The sequence below is a fragment of the Taudactylus pleione genome, unplaced genomic scaffold (genome assembly GCF_031769625.1).
Source record: "Taudactylus pleione unplaced genomic scaffold, aTauple2 ptg000189l, whole genome shotgun sequence".
NCBI classification, from domain to species: Eukaryota; Metazoa; Chordata; class Amphibia; order Anura; family Myobatrachidae; genus Taudactylus; species Taudactylus pleione.
In genome coordinates, this window is record NW_028284591.1 from 4,493,045 (window position 1) to 4,513,050 (window position 20,006).

Consider the following 20,006-nt stretch of genomic DNA (forward strand, 5'->3'; position numbering starts at 1 on the left):
CGCCCCCTGGTAGTGCCCCCTGTAGTCCCCGTCCCCCCCCCCCTAGTAGAGAGAGACGTGACAAGAATAAAAAAAAAAAATCACTTACCTGAAACTCCCGCTCCTGGTCCCGCCGCTGTCCGCTCCTCCGGCCGCTTTGCATGGGAGAGACGTCGTCATGACGATGTGTCTCCCATCACCCACCACGGGAGCCGGAAGATGGCTCACGCAGTGGGAGCAGCAGCAGCCGCTGAGAGTCTGACAGACTCTCATCGGCTGCTGATTACACCAAACACGCAGCTGCCGGCTCCGGCGGCTGTGTGTTTGGCAGTGTGTAGCGCTGACCGAACTCCGTCCCGTCAGCGCTACACTTCACTCGAGTATAAGCCGAGGGGGTACTTTGTCAGCACATTTTTTGTGCTGAAAAACTCGGCTTATACTGGAGTATATACGGTAACTGAACCTACGGATGACAGGTAAGTACAATATACTACACTTTACTATTTTACTACATTTTTTTCTGATATTCTCAATAACAAACTTAAACTTAGGGGTGCCGTGAAAACAATCCTGATACTCTAGGGCGCTGTGATTCAAAAAAGTTTGGGAACCACTGCTTTAGACAGTACTCCACTACAATATGAGGTCAGGACAGTCTGTAATCACCTTTTGAGTGTAAAATTCAGTAAAACCGTCCCATTAATAAATACATCTATAAATATCAGAAGTCTGATTCCAGAAAAAAATAATCATTCAGAGCCATGCAAATTAAATGGCAAAGCATGTGACTGCACTGCGAAAACGGGGGCTCGTGGGGAGGCCTTTATAATGTACAAAGTCAAACCCTTGTAATGTATAAATCCTTCATTGTCAAGTTATATAGAACAGAAGATGCCGCATGAATGGAATCTGCGCCAGCTGCTGGACACAAGTGGTAGTGCAACCTGTTGTGTTTTCCACCTTATTTTCATGGTGTTGTCTTTTCTCTCCAGTTCCTGATTCTTTTTTTTACCTTGTTTTCTTCTGTCGTCACTTTTCCACTCCATTCCCGTCCTGTTTGCCTTCATCTAGTCAACTAATTAGCCCCTTACTGTCATTTTTTTTTTAACACAGCCTATAAAGTGACAGATGATTGGTTTGTACTTTATCTCTCTCCACGTTATCTCTCCCCAATGCTTAGTACATAGACCACAAAGTACCAAACAGTCAGCTCCTAACTGTCATGTTACAGGCTGTGTTTGAAAAAAATGACCGTTAGGAGCTGATTGGCCGGTACTTTGGGGTTTTGTTTACTAAGCCTTGGATGGAGATAAAGTGAACGGAGGTAAAGACCCGACCAATCGGCTCCTAACTGTCATTTTTCATACACAGCCTGTGACATGGCAGTTAGGAGCTGATTGGTTGGGACTTTATCTCTGGTCACTTTACCTCCATCCAAGGCTTAGTAAATAGACCCCTTTATCTCTCTCCAAGGGTTGATACATCGGGTGTTAGAGTTATTAGCGTTCTTTATTAGCGTTGCGCTTGGCTTTAATACCTGTGGGGCAGATAAATCAAGCCTTCAACAGAAAAAAAAGTGGAGAAGTTTCCAATAGCAACCAGTCAGCTTCTAGCTCTCATTTATCTATCACATGCTATAAAATGACAGAAGCTGATTGATTGGTGGTTATGGCAACCTCCACTTTTTCTCTTTAGAAAGATTTGATACATCTCCCCTGTGTTTGAGGCTGTAAAGTTATATACAACATTATGGGGTAAATTTACTAAGATGGGAGTTCTATTAAGAAGTGATGTTGCCCATAGCAACCAATCAGATTCTACTTCTCATTTATCTAGCACCTTCTAGAAGATAATACCTAGAATCTGATTGGTTGCTATGGGCAACATCACTTCTTAATAGAACTCCCATCTTAGTAAATGTACCCCTATATGTCATCTAGAGCATATTATACACTAGCCCCAGACGCTGCTCAGTGTTTTGGGTCATGGTAGCGACGAAAATACATGTGTGACATTTTTAATTTTTTCACATGGCTTTTTGTATTGTATATACATTTATCATTTAACTGCCTGTGAAATAATAATATGATGGTACGAATCTCCATCTGTCTCACTCTGTGCCAGTCCCTTACCCCTCCTATAACCGTTCTTCCCCCATAAACCCCCTTTGTTCCATATTTGCCTTCTCCAGAAGTGTGTTCTGTTAGTATTATTAATAGTCAATGCTCCTCTTGTAGTATAGGCAATGTCAGGGTGGAAGAAAGGCAAAAATAAAAAAAACCACGACAACTCGGAAAGCTTATGTAACAGTTAAGGTGCGTACACACACAACGATTTTTTTGAACGATTTAACTATAACGACGTCGTAATCGTTCAAAAAATCGTTCAGTGTAAAATGATAATCGATGTACAATTATCGTTCACGAGCGTCGTTTGTAGGTTGTAGTTCAGTCAGACTGGCCAACTGAACGATTTTCAATAGAAGTTGCAACATTTTTCCTTCAACACACAGAAAATCGTTTATTATGTAAAGTAAAACCAACTACTTTGTAAAACGATTTTCGTTGACTTTTACAAGGGAAAAACTGAACGAAAATCGTTCATTACTAACATCGTTGTGTGTGTACGCACCTTTAGGCCCATCCACTTGGCAGGATCCCCAGGGGCATAAATGGGCAAATACATTTTGGTAGAAACTTTCAATATTTATAATGGGGAGGGGGAAGACATGTGTAAAGGAGCTCTGGTTAAAATTACCCCACACCCCCAAGATGGTATGACCCTGCCCACTTCAGACCGCTCAATATTACAAGAGGGCCTTGTGTTCCCTGTTGATCTGACAGTGCCACTCACACAACATACATGGCCAAGTTCCCTAGTACCTGAGCCCGAAAGGTCTCCCCACAGTCCTGTGCGTGGATCAGCATCAGGGCTCCGGTTAGGGGGAGGGACCACGGTAAACCGTTTCTAGAGAAATAATAAAATACTATGCTAGCATGTGCATGTACTTCTAGTTGGCTCAATGAATTAAAAAATAGGTTTGAATAAAGCTATTAGGGAAATACATGGGTACAATACCCAGCCTCCAATAGCAAATATGCAAACTACGTTTGGTGGCTCTTTGTATGGTGAAACGCGTCTTTCAATACAAACCTTTTACTATTAAGTGCTCAGAGCCAGTGACAGGTGCCTCACTTGCCCCCAGAATGCCCCCTGTCTCTTTATATAAGATTGCATTATATTGTTATTAATTTGTATAAATACTGTCTCTCTCCTGCTGTTTCCTTCTTCTCGTATAAATTAAATTATTTAACTTCAAATTGAAAATGTTGCATTGCTCAGTGCTGATTTATAAAAATGTTGCTCCAGTCTATTGTGTGCTTCTGAATGTTGTCTATTGACACCTGTTTGTTACAAATATACAACATATAGAGAGAGATTAATGGGCAGAGGAAAATTGTGCCCACCACGATCTCACCTTATGTATCTCAAATGTAAATAGTTATTATAAACTTCTGAATTTTGTGTACATATCTATGACTGTTATTTATAATTCTTATGTACAATGTATATTCCGTTTAGTGCAGCAGGACCGCAGTCACGCCATCGGAGGGTAATAGTAATAATTAAAGGGTAACCTCTTGGGTTTTGTTTTCTAGAGGACGTGTAGTGTCTGTATGATGCTTCTGCCGAACCAGTGTAGCTTTGCCTGTCACCAACGCATCCATCAGCACCGATCCCCCTACACTTGTCCCGAGTGTGGCGCAATCTGCAGATCTGCCCATTTCCAGACCCACGTCACCAAGAACTGCCTGCACTACACGCGCAGGATTGGCTTCCGGTATGTGTGCTGCTAACGCTTCAATGGCTGAGTTAGGAAATAACTGTTTATAAAATCTCTTCCTCTCTCTCTTCCTCTCTCTCTTCCTCTCTCTCTCTTCCTCTCTCTTCCTCTCTCTCTCTCTCTCTCTCTTCCCCTCTCTCTTCCTCTCTCTCTCTCTCTCTTCCTCTCTCTCTCTCTCTCTCTCTCTCTCTCTCTCTCTCTCTTCCTCTCTCTCTTCCTCTCTCTCTCTCTTCCTCTCTCTCTCTCTTCCTCTCTCTCTCTCTTCCTCTCTCTCTCCTCCCCCCTCTCTCTCTCCTCCCCCCTCTCTCTCTCCTCCCCCCTCTCTCTCTCCTCCCCCCTCTCTCTCTCCTCCCCCCTCTCTCTCCCCCCCCCCCCCTCTCTCTCTCCTCCCCCTCTCTCTCTCTCCTCCCCCCCTCTCTCTCTCCTCCCCCTCTCTCTCTCTCCTTCTCTCTCTCTATCTTTCCTCTCTCTCTCTCTCTCTCCTTCCTCTCTCTCCCTCCCTCTCTCTCTCTCTCTCTCTCTTCCCCTCTCTATCTTTCCTCTCTCTCTCTCTCTTTCCTCTCTCTCCCTCCCTCTCCCTCTCTCTTTCATGATAAGAACCCAGCACTGGCCTCACAGGATCCATCCTACTGAGAAATAACCAGACAAATTTTAAACGTTATGTAAAGAAAAAAAATCTTTATAAAGGGAAGCCCGTACCTGATGGAAGTGCAGTGGTGACTCTAATTACTTCTATGTTTCATCTTTACAGGTGTATGCATTGCAACGTGGTCTATTCAGAAATGGCGGCGTTAAAGTGCCACATCCAAGGATCCCATTGTGAAGTCTTCTACAAATGTCCCATCTGTCCTATGGCATTTAAATCGGCACCCAGCACCCACTCTCACGCATACACTCAGCACCCAGGGGTGAAGATAGGAGAACCCAAGTATGTATACTGCATCTTTGGGATGTTTGTTTTTTGTTTCGTTTTTATTTTGTTTGCACATGTTGCCCCATTTGTAGACATGGCGCAGTAAAGGGGTTTCCCACCTAGATATTACTTTATTATATCGGGGTCGTACATGCCCACTTGAAACTATGAGTTAACACATTTCAATCTTTCGGAGTCCATCAGTGAGTTTCATCCAGGTCTTTATATCATCAGCCACAGTTGTTTGTTTATTTTGGAAACAAAAGCCAAACTCTGAATACATCATTTTATGGATAATAGGAAATAGTGTGGAAGTTGTAAATATGCACCAGTTACATTGTTTCTAAAACTGTCACATGCACTGTGGGAATTCTGCCACACAGTGAAAAGGTTTTATTCTTAAAATAATATCTTTTTATTCACATGTTTTGCTCGGACCGCAGTTTCTAGCGTACTAAACTGCTGTTTATACAGCTACTGTTTATAGAACCCCACCTTATATAGTGTTTATTGGAATGTAGTCGGCCACCAGTCTCAATCCCGACAGCGGAATGCTAACTAGGGTGTTATGATAGGCGTCGAATTATCGACGCCTATCATAATCCCGATGCCGAGGACGACATCCCGAGCGAAGGTAAGTCCGGGGCACCCGTAGCGTTAGCCGCAGGGGGGTGGGGGGTGGATGGTTAGGATTAGAGAGTCTAGTGGGGGTTAGGGGTAGGCACTTCCCCGGGAGGGTTAGGTTTAGGGGTGTTAGGTTTAGGCACCCCCGGTGGTAGGTTAGGCACTAGGGGGGAGGTGAGGGTTGGGGGGGGGGGGGGGAGGGGTGGATAGGTACTTACCTGCCTCTGTAGTGATCTTGAACCTGTCGGGCAGCAGCTGCCGGCATTTCAATCCCATTCCGTGTTTATCTTAAAGCGCCAATATTTCCTATTATCCATAAAGTTCTGCTTCAATTTTTGGAGTAGGGACCTCGCTGTACCTAGGAAAAGGGCTGCAGAGATATAGAGCTATATATTCAGGAAGCGCAGTCAAATATACATTTTCCACTACTCTGAATACAACAGAGTCAGACTGAGGGTAAACTATTGTTTATTTTTATATATGGGAAAACTGGACTATTTCTGGTGTTGCACTTATTGTTTGAAAGTAACTATAGATAGAGGTGCTGATTTAGAGGCGCTCACTATTGCAGCCGTGACTGGGTGTTTGCGGTGTCGCAGCAGCGATAATATGCAAATTCTAGCTTCAGCACTCCCCTTGTATACTTGCGTACGTCGCACTCTGCAAGCACCTGAGATGTACACGTTCCGTACGAGGCAACTCCGCCGGTGGTCCTGAACGCTCAATCATTGGCGTATGCACAGTGTCTCCCTTTAAACATGGCCTCTGTGGCTGCAGCTCTGCGCCTGAGAACGCAGATGCTCTCACTGACACGCCCACGAGACGCCCTTTTTGAGCGTACACTTCAGGCTCCCTCCCAGTCAGCGCCCAGAGCGTCTGTGCAGCGCGTTTCTGCGTACATTCAGGGAAACGCTTATGTCGTAGGGGTTTTCCGGTCTATTCGCGCATGCACAAATAATCCCTCAGCTGGGCAAACTTCGGCATTGAATCCATTACTGAATCCGGCCCAGAATGGTGGAAAGTGTTTTTTATTCTATATATTGTCCGTAAAATAAAACTTTTCTATTCCAATACACTGGCACAGAAAGGTCTCTCTTAAAAATTGGAGGTCGGCTTTTGCAGAAGAACCCGCGTCACTTCTAGATCAACAGGGGTCCAAGTGAAGTTTAATTATCTGTTTGTATCTGAAGACAGAAAACGGAGATTATGTTGGTAGTTGGCTCCAGTGTGTCAGTCTCTTGTTTTAGTACCGTCCCTTATCAGCTAAGTCCTTGAGGTCATAGTGCCATCCAATTAAATCCGGCACAACCTATGGCATTTACTCCAGGCTTCGTCATCTCTGTGTGTTCCTCATTGTTCAGGAAGAATTGTTATCGTTTTGCTCTTTCAGCCGGAGACACCCCCGGACGAATGAACGATTGGGGAAAGCTCATTCATCATTCATTCTTTCCCTACTTTATAAAAAAAAAAAAATAATGTACAACTTTTAAAAAAATAATTATATATAAAATGCTCAGGGCTGGAAGAAACAAGAGCAGATTTAATTAGGGGGAAAAAAAAATCATATTGCTCACTTTGTAAAGACACTGAGGACTAAAGTACGTCATATTGCTTTCCACAGAAGTAGAAAACAAGCTTTGAATCGAGGTTTTGCCAGAATTATTAACTGTTTGATTACCGGTATCTGGTGCCGCTTGTAACAGAATGTCAACTGTTTATTAGGATTAGGTTTAGAAGAGGAATGATCTTATTTTTTTATATTTTATTTTTTCCTGGCTTTAAAAAAACTGGGAGCAAGCTGAGTTTTCTTTTGCAACCAGTAGTACATACTGTACCCTCTTATGTTGAACTGATGATGAAACACATTGTCCTGGACAGGTATAAAAAGAGAATGATTCACCTGGTAGGACAGTTGACGTCTTGTGCAATCTGCTTTTGGCTCGGCTGTTCGTTTAATGAGGATGACACCTAACCTGGCGAGCCCGCCAACATTTGTCCCCACTGTCACCACTATGGACTGCCCTGGTTGTACTGGAGAAACTGGAGCAGGGATATGGCACCGGGGAAGAACACTATGGGTACCCCCGTTTTAGCCTTTAATTGAAAGTCGGGGATTTAAATAGCCGCAGCAGGTGTTTTTTTCCCGACATTGAAGAAGTGATGCAGAAGAGCACTTAGGTTATTTTTTTCGTTTTTTAAAGTGGTCCCATCAAATTTGGGGTACATGAAAATGGGTACTAGCATATTTTGATGTCCCTAAAGTAATTTTTTAAAAATTCTGCATTTGTACATCTGCCGCTATAATTCTATTCTGGAAAACATCTGCAGCATACTTGCAGAATAGCCCTGAACCTATTTCCCTATTGTTTAACACTTTTTTCCCATTTTTTTTTTTCACCCCAATTTTTAAATTAATTTTTTTTTTAAACTTTTTTTGACACAGTTCTTTTTTAAATTTCATTCCCAGGGGTGCAGGCTATTTTTTTTAAGCCTGCACCCCTAAACCCCAATTCTGCACTTTTTTTCGACACCTATTCAATGGTGAAAAGTTATCCCCGTTTTTTTATCGAAGACTTTTCAAAACTGCGATAAGTCTTTGAAATTGAATACGGTGTAAAAGTAAAACCTGCGATAATGACCTCATACCTCCGATATTAATTCAAAAACGATGTTTTCGCTCCCATATTGAATACCCCTGTATAGCTTTGAAAACTTGTGGCTCCTGCAGGCTATTACATTTGCCACACAAGTTTCCTCTGTTTCCTTAGTTTTTTTTTCATTGGAGGTGCTATTTACAATTTAACATTTGCCCAGTGTCATGCAATCACCAACCACAGACACACTACATAAGATGTAGTCAGCAGATAGGCTTTGCAATAGCACTCTTCTCAGTGTGCACATTCATAGCATAACTTCCCTCCCCCCCCCCCCCTTCTGTCCTCATACATCACATGACCACTAAGGAGCTTTGCGACTGATTGGCTCAGTCTCAGAGATCAGGTTACACTTGCATTAGTATGTAGGCTTTCCTTTCGTATACTCCCCGAAAATGCAGCACAGTTGGCAGCCCTCACTACCGTTTTTGTTTTTCACACAGTGCTCATTGTATAATACAGTTTGTTCCTATCTCCAAGTGCTCACGCATCCCCAATAGTTCGTTTTCAGGATTTATTTATTCATGCTCAGATTACTTAGGGGACTATTATTTTTTTTTTTTTAGAGAGATGATTTTTCTATAGAAATATCCTTTTTTATTAAGTAAAGACTGTGCATCAATGCATACGTGATCTGGCTTACCGGCTCCCACACGCACACAGTAAATGGATGTCCGCCTTGGGCTTCCAGTCTGAGTCTACAAAAATGTCAAAAGAATTTTCGTTCATTATGTGCAGCTGTGTTGCGTTAACTTCCTGAGAACGGCAGTGTTACAAGATGAATAGTTTCTGCAGGATTTCAAGGCTTTCCGACCTTCTCTCTGCTTGGCTTGGTCAGAGATTATCTTATCTGTTTCCACAGCCAGACATCTAGAAAACATGCGCTGTAGGAGTTGTGCGAGGACTGCAGTTGAGAAACCCTGGTATAATCCATATTGGGGCTCTGAAATGGCAGTGGCAGTTGATGCCTTCAAATAGCCAAAGTGTCTCCCCTCTCTCTTTCAGAATTATCTACAAATGCTCGATGTGTGACACCGTGTTTACCATGCAGCCCCTGCTTTATCGACACTTCGACCACCACCTCGAGCACCAGAAAGTGTCCGTATTCAAGTGTCCGGACTGTTCGCTCTTGTATGCACAGAAACAATTAATGATGGACCACATCAAGGTAAGAGGAGGAACTTTGTACGACAGGGACAAAAACATTTTATGAGTTTTTGTAAAATATATATTCGACGAAGAGTGTAGGCGGATGTGAAGAGTGTAGGCGGATGTGAAGAGTGTAGGCGGATGTGAAGAGTGTAGGCGGATGTGAAGAGTGTAAGGCGGATGTGAAGAGTGTAGGTGGATGTGAAGAGTGTAGGCGGATGTGAAGAGTGTAGGCGGATGTGAAGAGTGTAGGCGGTTGTGAAGAGTGTAGGCGGTTGTGAAGAGTGTAAGGCGGATGTGAAGAGTGTAAGGCGGATGTGAAGAGTGTAGGCGGTTGTGAAGAGTGTAGGCGGTTGTGAAGAGTGTAGGCGGTTGTGAAGAGTGTAGGCGGATGTGAAGAGTGTAAGGCGGATGTGAAGAGTGTAAGGCGGATGTGAAGAGTGTAGGCGGTTGTGAAGAGTGTAGGCGGTTGTGAAGAGTGTAGGCGGTTGTGAAGAGTGTAGGCGGTTGTGAAGAGTGTAGGCGGTTGTGAAGAGTGTAAGGCGGTTGTGAAGAGTGTAAGGCGGATGTGAAGAGTGTAGGCAGTTGTGAAGAGTGTAGGCAGTTGTGAAGAGTGTAGGCGGTTGTGAAGAGTGTAGGCGGTTGTGAAGAGTGTAGGCGGTTGTGAAGAGTGTAGGCGGTTGTGAAGAGTGTAGGCGGTTGTGAAGAGTGTAGGCGGATGTGAAGAGTGTAGGCGGATGTGAAGAGTGTAGGCGGTTGTGAAGAGTGTAGGCGGTTGTGAAGAGTGTAGGCGGTTGTGAAGAGTGTAGGCGGTTGTGAAGAGTGTAGGCGGTTGTGAAGAGTGTAGGCGGTTGTGAAGAGTGTAAGGCGGTTGTGAAGAGTGTAAGGCGGATGTGAAGAGTGTAAGGCGGATGTGAAGAGTGTAAGGCGGATGTGAAGAGTGTAAGGCAGTTGTGAAGAGTGTAGGCGGTTGTGAAGAGTGTAAGGCGGATGTGAAGAGTGTAAGGCGGATGTGAAGAGTGTAAGGCGGATGTGAAGAGTGTAAGGCGGATGTGAAGAGTGTAGGCGGTTGTGAAGAGTGTAGGCGGATGTTATCTGACACTTGCAAATTTATTTATTTTTTTTATAAATATATACATAAGTTTCCAGTTCCACATACTGCTTAGGTCATTTCCCTTTATTCACAGACTAGCGAAAACGTGCCCCTTCTGGCCAAATGCTTATATGAAAGGTAGACTTCCTCCTTGAAAGTCATAATCCATAGTTTCATTATTATTGGTTTATAAATTAAACTTGTTTGAATTAGCTTGTACTTATGTAACTTATTGTATTGCCATCATTTAGTGTTATGGAAACCTTGTCGCGCTGCTAATATAAAAGATATTGTTTTATATCGGGTTCCTCAAGGCACACTAATAGTCCAGGTTTTAAGGATAGCCATACTTGAGCACAGGTGTTTTAATTAGTACCTCAGTTATTTTGATTTAACCATCTGTCTTTAAGCATGGATATCACTAAAACCTGGACTATCAGTGTGCCTTGAGGACCGATGTTGGGAAACACTGCTTTATATAACAATCACATTAATGGGTCTCATGGGAATGGGTGAGGGAGAGGTGGCAGGACAGAGTGGGGGTGCAGCAGCGGAGAGAGAGGGGTGAGGCAGTTAACATAAAGAGAGGAGGTAATGTGGAGCATGGGGCGAGGTGGTAAAGGGTAGAGCAATGGGCAGAGAAGGACGGGCAGTGGATAGCAGTAATAGGACAGAGCAGGGGCTGAATGGGGCGAAGCAGCGGGCAGACCAAGGTGATCTGGTATAGTCTGGGTCCCTTTAATAGTAACAATAAGAATAATAAAATATGGTTTATAAGCCACAATACAGTTTGACATTGGGATAGTTTATAAGAAAAAAGTATGAAATGCCTAATTGCATAGTTAAAGGGGCTTCTAAAAATATGTCAGTTATCAGCTCCCACCAGCGTAATTATGAATAGTCCGAATATATCAACATCTAAACTGTCATTATAAGAAACCATATCCTATCTGTGTGACTACTAACCTTCCAGAAACTCTGTTTGCTTTGCAGTCTATGCACGGGACACTGAAGACCATTGAGGGTCCTCCTAAACTTGGTACCAATTTACCCCTGAGCACCAAGCCCACCACCCAAAACTCCACCAGCCCCACCAAGGAGGAAGCAAAGCACGTCAATGGGACCAAGAAACCGGAGAAAGCAGAGGACCCTCCCGAGAAGATTACAAGTCGGGTGGTCAGGAAGAAGCTCAAAGCCAGGATGGACCTGCTGGGAGTGTGATCAGCTCTTCAACCAGAGAGATTTGTATATAACGCACATGAGAAAGGAGCACGGAAAGTAAGTTTCTCTTTTATTCAAGGCCAGATATCCTAAACATACTATCATGCACATATTGTGTCTCATTCAGCGTGGTCTTTGCTTACTCCTCCGAATTTTATGTTGCTGAACATGCTGGGGACTATTGGTTCTGTTGTGGCTTGAGGTCACAAGTTGATAAAGACTGATTTCAAAATGTATAAATCCCCAATAGCTGATATTGGCTTTTCTAGCCACAATTTTGGCACATATTGTTCGATTTGCCGTACATGTCTGTGGGGTAAATCTAGCCGTCATATATATTTGATAGATTTTCCATGTCTAAAAATGTAACCTATTCACGTATTTTCATTATGAAATGTTGGTTTCCATCCACCTCAAATTTAATCTCTACCTACAGGGCTGGTGCAAGGTTTTTCGACAAAAATTTATTTAAACAGCAACAAGGACAGGATGTACTAAGCATCGCATAATATCGCCGGTATGTACCTAGAAAATCGCAAAGGACAGCTCTCCCGAAAAGAGCTGTCCTTTGCGATAGAGGAATTTCCGGGTTTATGACCCAGAAGCGACTGGCGTTTTTCTGCGCATGCTTTGGGGGGTGCTGGGGGGATCCAACTGGCTTTCTCCTGGGGGGGGGGGTTGGGGCCAAACTCCGAAAAAGCATTTCACCCTTTAGTACATCCCGCCCAATATGACATATGAAATAAATCCAATGCTGACAAAAGGAAAAACCCATTTATAGCTGATTAGGCTTATACAAATGCACTACAGTTCCTTTCTGTAACCTCAGAGAGTATGCGGGTTACGTGGTGCACAAAGCATGTCGGCTTATAAGTGCCGCCTCTGAGCAGCAGCACAGTGTAAAATGAAGTTTCCCAGGGGAAAGATTTATGATGATATGAAAAGAGGTGTAGAAGCAATAGTCTGTGAAGGTCAGGTAAAGCCTCCTCCCTTAGGGAGTTAAAGGGTCCCTGTCGCTGATCTGATCACACTGATGGAAACGACTTTCGCTGGCTACCACCTGTCCGGGATTGTCTTGGTCGGACTGACAGCAATCTGGGAAGGGCTGGGCTGCTGTGCATGTTCTGCCTGCTGAGGACTCGGGGAGGTGATCTTGTGAGTGCCGCGGACTGGAGGAGAGGGCCTCTTCTGAGTCCTCTGATCAGTCTATCCGCCGCTGTCCGGACTGCAAACTCACTGGCATCGGTGACTGTATCCGGTGGAATGCACGAGTGAATGATGCCAACTGTATTGTCAGTATGGCTCCTCCCTGTCACCCTCTGCCTTGCCCCCTCTCCCTCTACTAACAGACCCATCTGCGGAGCCTCCAGGAAGTGCTGCTGACATCAGACACTGATGAGTTTAAAGGAGGCACAGATTATTATTTGAATAAAAGGGGCACATATTATTATTATTATTAGACACTGGGATGCTGTCTGGAATGTTTGAAAGTCACGTGGCGCATTACCGTGTGGGATATTATGAACTCAGGGTGGGGCCTAGAAGGGCCCAAAGCATATTTTTGCACCTGGGTCCACCACCCACAAGTTACGCCACTGCTAAAGCTGGAGGATAAAATGCTGCTGAAACTGTTCGGCAAAGCAGTATCATAGGTGTAACCTGACGCGTTTCTGCACTGATTGCACTTTCCCACTGCTGCCATAGGGCAAATGACGGGTTCTAGGAGGTAATTTTTGAATGTTGGACTGATAAAAGAAACTTTTTTTTTTTCTTTTTTTACTTTTTCGAGTCCTTGTTTTTGTCCCATTATGCAAATACCACCCCCACTCCTCCTCAAACTTTATGCCAATGTCAACACTGAAATTATAAACCCGGAGTCTCTGACATATAACCCCTCCACTGCCCACCAGCATTTGTCTCTCCTGCCTCTCTGCCCCACCAAATTGTGTCTCCCATTCCCCTCTGCTCACTAGCTTCTTCCACTTACCTGCTGCCCACTAGCTTTTCCATCACATGCTCAATGCCCATCAAATTTTCCTTTATATGCTCCTCTGCCCATCAGCTTTTCTCACATGCTTCCTGCCCACTAGCTTTTGTCTCGCTTTAACTTCTGCCCCAAACTATTCTTTTATGTTACCTCTGCCCCCCAGATGTTCTCTCACAAGCCCACCAGTGGGCTGCTAATTCAAATTAATCAGTGATTGGGGACTGCTTTATCCTGGCACAGTAAATGTTTCTACACAATCTAGCACTATATGGAGTGCTCTCAACTAATGGATAAAAGAAGACCGTGCTTTGATACAGCTACATAGACATGTCTGTCTTTTGCGCACAAACTGGAAAATGTTATCAGGCAGTAAAGCAACATTTTGTAGCAAATAAAATACACAAACGCTCCAAATATTTATTTCTCAGCAGCCGAAACGTACTGAAATACAGGAGTTGCACCAGTCTCTCTGAAAAGTCGACAAGGGTTATAGTGGTGCTTCAGATGGGCTGTGTAGTCCAATTTATAGTGCCTCGCTTACTGCTGTGTAAAGTGCAATATTGTCATTGTGTCCATTAGGTAAGAAAAACATAAACTAAACAGTACTTCGCGTGGTGACAGTATTCCTTCCACACGTATAAAGAGCTCTCGCTGTCTGCTCAATCATGTCCCCACCGTGAATATATTAAATAGAAAACAAAATGAAGAGCTGCCTTGTTCATAGCACACAGGGCTCCTGTCCTCGTAGGCAGTGTCCATTCGCATAATGTTCAGCGTTACAAAATAAAGTGGAAACAGCTGTAGGGGATCTTTTTTTAGTTAAAGGAGAAAGCTCATCATAATTCATGTTAAATGTATAAGATTGTAACATAATTTAACACTGCAATTAATTGCAAAAAAAAATAGATTTATTCAACCATATTGGAGGAAAGGCAACTTCCGTGTTTTTTTTTGTGTGTTAGTGATTTTGCTAGGGTTTGCATTTATTGTTACAATATAATCCCTGTCTTATCTGTAACCATGTGCACCCTCTAGAAGACTGTATGTGTGATATGCATATTTGTGACCGCTGTGTCCTCTGTGATTGCCCGGGTTTATGGTGAAGCGTCTGCGGTGTCACAAACTAGATTTTTATGTAACTGTTGTCGTCAAGGTCATGATGCTCAGGGGCCAAACCCTAAGGCCGGACCGCTAACTACTAAAGCGTATATATAGCAAATGGTCATAGATGGCCTAAGATTGGAATTATATTTGCACACAAAACAAGTGAATATTTTGCACAATTGTCTGCCAAAAAAAAAAAAAGTCTCCTAGTGTGATGGTCACAATTTAGGAGTTTTTGTCCCTTCCACCTTAGTAGGTTTGTAGGTTTCTGGCATGTAGCAGGTTTTATTCACGTTAAAACTTTTCATCCACAGAAATTGAAACTGCGCCATCTACAGGTTATAAAAATACAGTCAGGGACATTTAATATAACCTGTACCCTGCACAACATTTATCTACAGTATGTTCAAAAATAGACCAAGTAGATAATACATAGGGCAGACAGGCACAGGTTAGAGGTCTGCAATAAATCCTTCCCCTTCATAACCGCCCTTTGTTCCTCCACAGCCGTTGTGCCCCCAAATCTTGCTGCAGACATCTAGCTAATCTCTCCAGGCAGCAGACGTATCCCATACTTATGTCATGTCTTCATAGGGCCCGGTGCTGTGTTGAATGCAACTCTGCTCCAAGTGCTTCCGTATTGCTTGCATGGAAAAAGATGCCTTTATTTGTAGGTACAAGGAGTTGTGGATATCTTGCAGTGCACATGCCCCTATCCGTACGCTTGGGTTGATGGCGTTCGCCATCCTCAGTGAGCATGTGAACCAGCCTATACTTGGTGCAAAAAATGCATCTGAAAACAGACGTATTTACCCTGCATTAGAACGCCTCATTACAGCCCAGCTGCTCCTTCTCATTCGCAAGTGGAGATGGAACTGAAATGTGCACTATTCCGCATCGCTCGTATTTGCGTACAGCTGGTTCTGAGTAAAGATGACCGTTTCGGTTTTTGCTCAAAACTGCCAAGGTCAGATCTCAGAACGAGGCAGAATGATCGTTGCAAAACATCATCTTGTATGTGGGCACATCTCTATTGTCCATATATCCTCCATGCGCTACAAGTCACGCCACACAACGCGGAAGCTCAGTGTGGCTCGGTAGCGCAGATCGTGTTTTTTGTGCGTCATTTTACATTCAAATGCGTCTTATTTGCACAATGATGCGAATAGATAGCACAAGCAGCTTCTGCTGATTAAAATGATATGCAGCATGCCTATGTTCTCTCTGTGTGTGACTGCGGGTGTATCTGCATGTGAAATGCTGCGTTAGTGTTACAGCCGCTGACACTGTAACGTAGCATTTCGCATGCAGATACACCCGCAGTCACACACAGAGAGAACATAGGCATGCTGCATATCATTTTAATCAGCAGAAGCTGCTTGTGCTATCTATTTGCATCGTTGTGCGAATAAGACACATTTGAAGGTAAAAAGATGCACAAAAAGACGCTCAGCGCCACAGAGTCACGCCACGGCATGGCGCGACTAGAAGGGTTGTTTAACACGCCAGGAGGCTAGATATATGTGGACCCATCTGCACGTCATCTTTCTCCGACATTTGTGCCGAAATGTCCGTGAAAAATGACGTTTTGCCTCGGTCAGAGATCCGAGCTTGGCGGAAAGATGTGAGCCAAAAACCGAACTGCACATCTCTAGTTCTAAAGTATTCGCAGTGCAAAACACTATAGATATATCAAACACTTGCTGCAGGGGCCCAACGGTGATTGACACTTCAGCTGAGCAGGCAATTTAAATGCCCACCCAGTTGTGATGTCAGCGCAGGCATACATCGGCTGAACGATTGGTAAGTGTGTATGCACTTACCAATTGTTAGGTCGGCGGGCTGGCCCATCGACCTACTGTGTACCCAGCTTTACTTTGCCTGGGTTACTTAGACCCCTAGGTGTACAGTATCTCTGGTTTGATCAAGCAATTCGCATTGAATCGCATAATCACTGCCCCATCCCCTGCTGTAAAATGCCACAGATTGCGGGTTTAAACAGTGGAGGGGGGTGTACACGTTTTTTACCCTCCGGAACTCTGGTGCTTTTCAAAAATATGCCTTGCAATCCTGTTACATTTTTGTCTGTTTGATGATAATCAGTCTTACTGAGTTTGTTCCCAATTATAAAGTGCTGCAAACTTTGCTGGCTCTATATAAATAATTGTTTATCATAATAATGGTACTGGCTCTGGCTGGCCAGCTTGCATATTATTTGAATAGGAATTCTAGAGTATAGCTACTTTATCTGGAGAAGCCTAAATCTAAAGGCTGCTGGAAATTCCATTTGGAAGCTGAGGTGTTAAGGAACCAACAAGCCGAAATAAACTAAAGGGGGAAAAAAAGCTGAAGGCGTTACATGTTTGCCCTGCGAGTTTCCAGCCGCCGCTCGGGATATTACAACTACTCTGCTAAAGTGCTTCTTAATCTTTTATGAAATATGTTTTTCACCATCTAAAAGCAAAGTAAAAGACAGCGCAGATCTAACCGTCGCTGGGAGAGAGAGGTGAAACATGAGATCACCACTAGCAACAAAGCAAACTTTCTGCCGCTATCTTTCAAGTGTTCTGCCGATCGACTTCAATGGGAGCCGGGCAGTTTGCATGAAGCTTCTTTATTAAATGAAACCACAAGACGCGGGACAGCAGACTGATTCCCGGAGGGCGGTTGGTGTTGTACATAGAAGTATAATAGAAGCTGGTCGGAAGAAGGTAGACCGTGACCTACATCTTGCTGGGCCGGTAAAAATAATGAGTTGCGTTGGGGCCCAGGCTAAAGTAAAGTAGCCAATTCTATATTTGAGAACCCCCTACTAGGGCTTAGAAATGGAAGAGGGCCGTGTAAAATAAAATAAAAACTTCCACTGTGGATAGAGAGGGTCATACTGTACAATGGAATGAGTAGAAGTCCTGTTACTTTCATGTGTTACATTGGAGAAAAGAAGCCAATTCTCTATATTTCGTTTATTTGCACCCTGCGAGGTTTAAATGTGATAGAAGTTCTGCTATCATTTCCAATGTAGTCACCTACTTCATCTGAGCTGTATTGTTCATTATTCATTTATTATTATCATTCCAGTTGTAGATTGTAAGCTCCGCTGCGCCGGACAATGTGGGGGGGGGGGGGGGGAAACTGGACAGGGACATACCAAATAGCCATAGTATTTGCTGCCATGAAAATGGGGTAGTGAGGGGGCTGCTCATCGGAGACTTTGGAGCGCCAGGTGATTGGGCCGGTAGCGAGGGTGCACCAGTGTGACTGGTAGGAGGTGAATGTGGGTATTCTCTGGTATGGAGGCAGGTTTTCGAACCTACTAGCATCAAAAATCCGGCATGCAGTCGGGAAGCCGGCGGACCTAATCCCGACAGCCGGCTTCCCGACTGTCATATCCTGGAAAGGGTCTAAAGACAGGCATCGATTTGCCGAAACCTGTTAATTAGACATACGCTGGGAGCCTGACGCCTGGCATCACGATAGAAGGGACGCCGAGCGCGGATAGCCGCAGGGGGGGAGGGTTAGCTTTAGGGTTCCCGGGAGGATTTAGGGTTAGGCACCCCCCCGGGAGGTTAGGTTTAGGCTAGGGGAAGGGGGGTTAGGCACCCCCGGGGGAAGGTTAGGGTTAGGCACCTCCCTGGGGTACTTAGGTTTAGGCAGCGGGGAAGGGGGGGTTAGGTTTAGGCACTTAGAGGGGGGATTAGGGGTAGGTACTGCGGGGAAGGTTAGGGTTAGGCACCCCTAAGGGAGGGTTAGTGTTAGGTGGTAGAATTAGGTTAGCTAATACTTACCTGAGGACGATCGGGATTTCCACTGCTGCCGGGATGCTGGTGTCGGGATTCCAACTACCGGACATGCGTCCGGCGGTAAATCATGCAGATTCCCAAAAATCCATGTACAGTATGTAGCTAAAGTTGAAGGAGGAGACGTACTAGCCGATAAATTAAAGTTACCTGCTGGTGGCAAGCCCCCTAAATACGTGCCAATGTTTTCACCATTCTGGTTATTTAAAAAAGGGGTTGCCCTGCTATTTGCAATGACTTCCACTAGCCCAGCTCCCAACGGCTTACGTGCAGTCCTATATGGGATAACACAGCTGCTTTTGTTTCTTCTGAAATGTGCGGCCTTTGTCCTGCTCACGCTGTAATCCCTGTGACGTCTGTACCTCTCTTGCAGCACATGAAGAAGCACCCGTGTCGGCAGTGTGACAAATCTTTCACCTCATCGCACAGTCTGTGTCGTCACAACCGCATCAAACACAAAGGCATCCGCAAGGTCTACACCTGCACGTGAGTGTCAGCCGGTGGCTTCAGTGTGACTCATCGGCTAATCCTACCGTAGCGACCACACGGGAACAGCTAATCCCTTCCAGGATATTGCATGTGCATGTGTGACCTTGTGTCCGCTCTGTAAAACATCCACCACAGTTATGTTGGCACATGAGGTGCAATTTATATGTCAGTATTGCAGCCTGGCTGGATGGATCTGTCGAATTGTGTTCTACCTACGTGCGCCGCTATTTTGATTTTAATAGCTTGTGACATCTTCCCCGCGAAATATTAAGGGCCCCATTTATCAACGAGTTTTATCATACGCAACGAGTTTTAAAACTCGTTGGGTATGATAATGGTGTTCTAGCCAATCATCTCCCAACTTCTGTTTGAAAAATAACAGTTGGGAGGTGATTGGCTGGAGCACCATTTATCATACACAACGAGTTTTTAAACTCGTTGCGTATGATAAAACTCGTTGATTAATAGTATTAACAAAGACTATGACATTCGGCCACCTTTGGCTGGTAAGTAATGATGACCACGGCCTATTAGCTCGATATAAAGCCAGGTTAACACAAGTGTGAGGCAGTTCTGAATTTATTTGGATTGCATACCATTCCGCAAATAAAAGCATTGGGATTTTGTTCATATTTTGATTAAAACATAGAAGTTTGCAGCCTGCAGTATTGTTGGCGTTGTTTTGTATACATATATGGCATTAATAACGCCACGCAGCTGGTACCATGTACAATATGGGTAAAGTCCTCACACCTGAAAGGATAGCTGTTATTGGTTGAGCTGTCCTTTGTGTTTTTATTCACGCATATGGTGTTAATAAATGTCACTAAACATGCAATCAGTGGCGGGCATGTATCAAATGCAATCAGTGGCGGGGATGTATCACATGCAATCTGCAATGTACAATCCCACCCCTTGTCTGGATGTTACCCTCTGTACCCGACTGCATTTAACTGCAATTTAATGGTGTGTTGGGAATATATGATAGTTTGGGAACTTGCAGAGAATTGGGGGACCTTGAAAGTAGGCAGCAAGCTTAAATGTTTTGATCAAAATATGAACAAAATCCCAATACTTTTATTTGCTAGATACACAGTTTTGCAGTATAGTATTGTTAGGCCCGATAGCAAAAAGTCTCTCTCATTTACCAAC

The 20,006-nt window shown here is 44.2% G+C and overlaps 1 protein-coding gene across 1 annotated transcript in view; it reads left to right on the top strand.

The window, feature by feature from the left end:
- ZNF532 (zinc finger protein 532) overlaps positions 1-20,006 on the top strand; it is a 39,388-nt gene that overhangs the window by 3,553 nt on the left and 15,829 nt on the right. Inside the window, 6 exon segments of the mRNA XM_088476477.1 lie at positions 3,639-3,820; positions 4,575-4,751; positions 9,020-9,182; positions 11,250-11,429; positions 11,431-11,538; positions 18,739-18,851. Coding sequence (XP_088332603.1) covers positions 3,639-3,820; positions 4,575-4,751; positions 9,020-9,182; positions 11,250-11,429; positions 11,431-11,538; positions 18,739-18,851 — 923 coding nt within the window.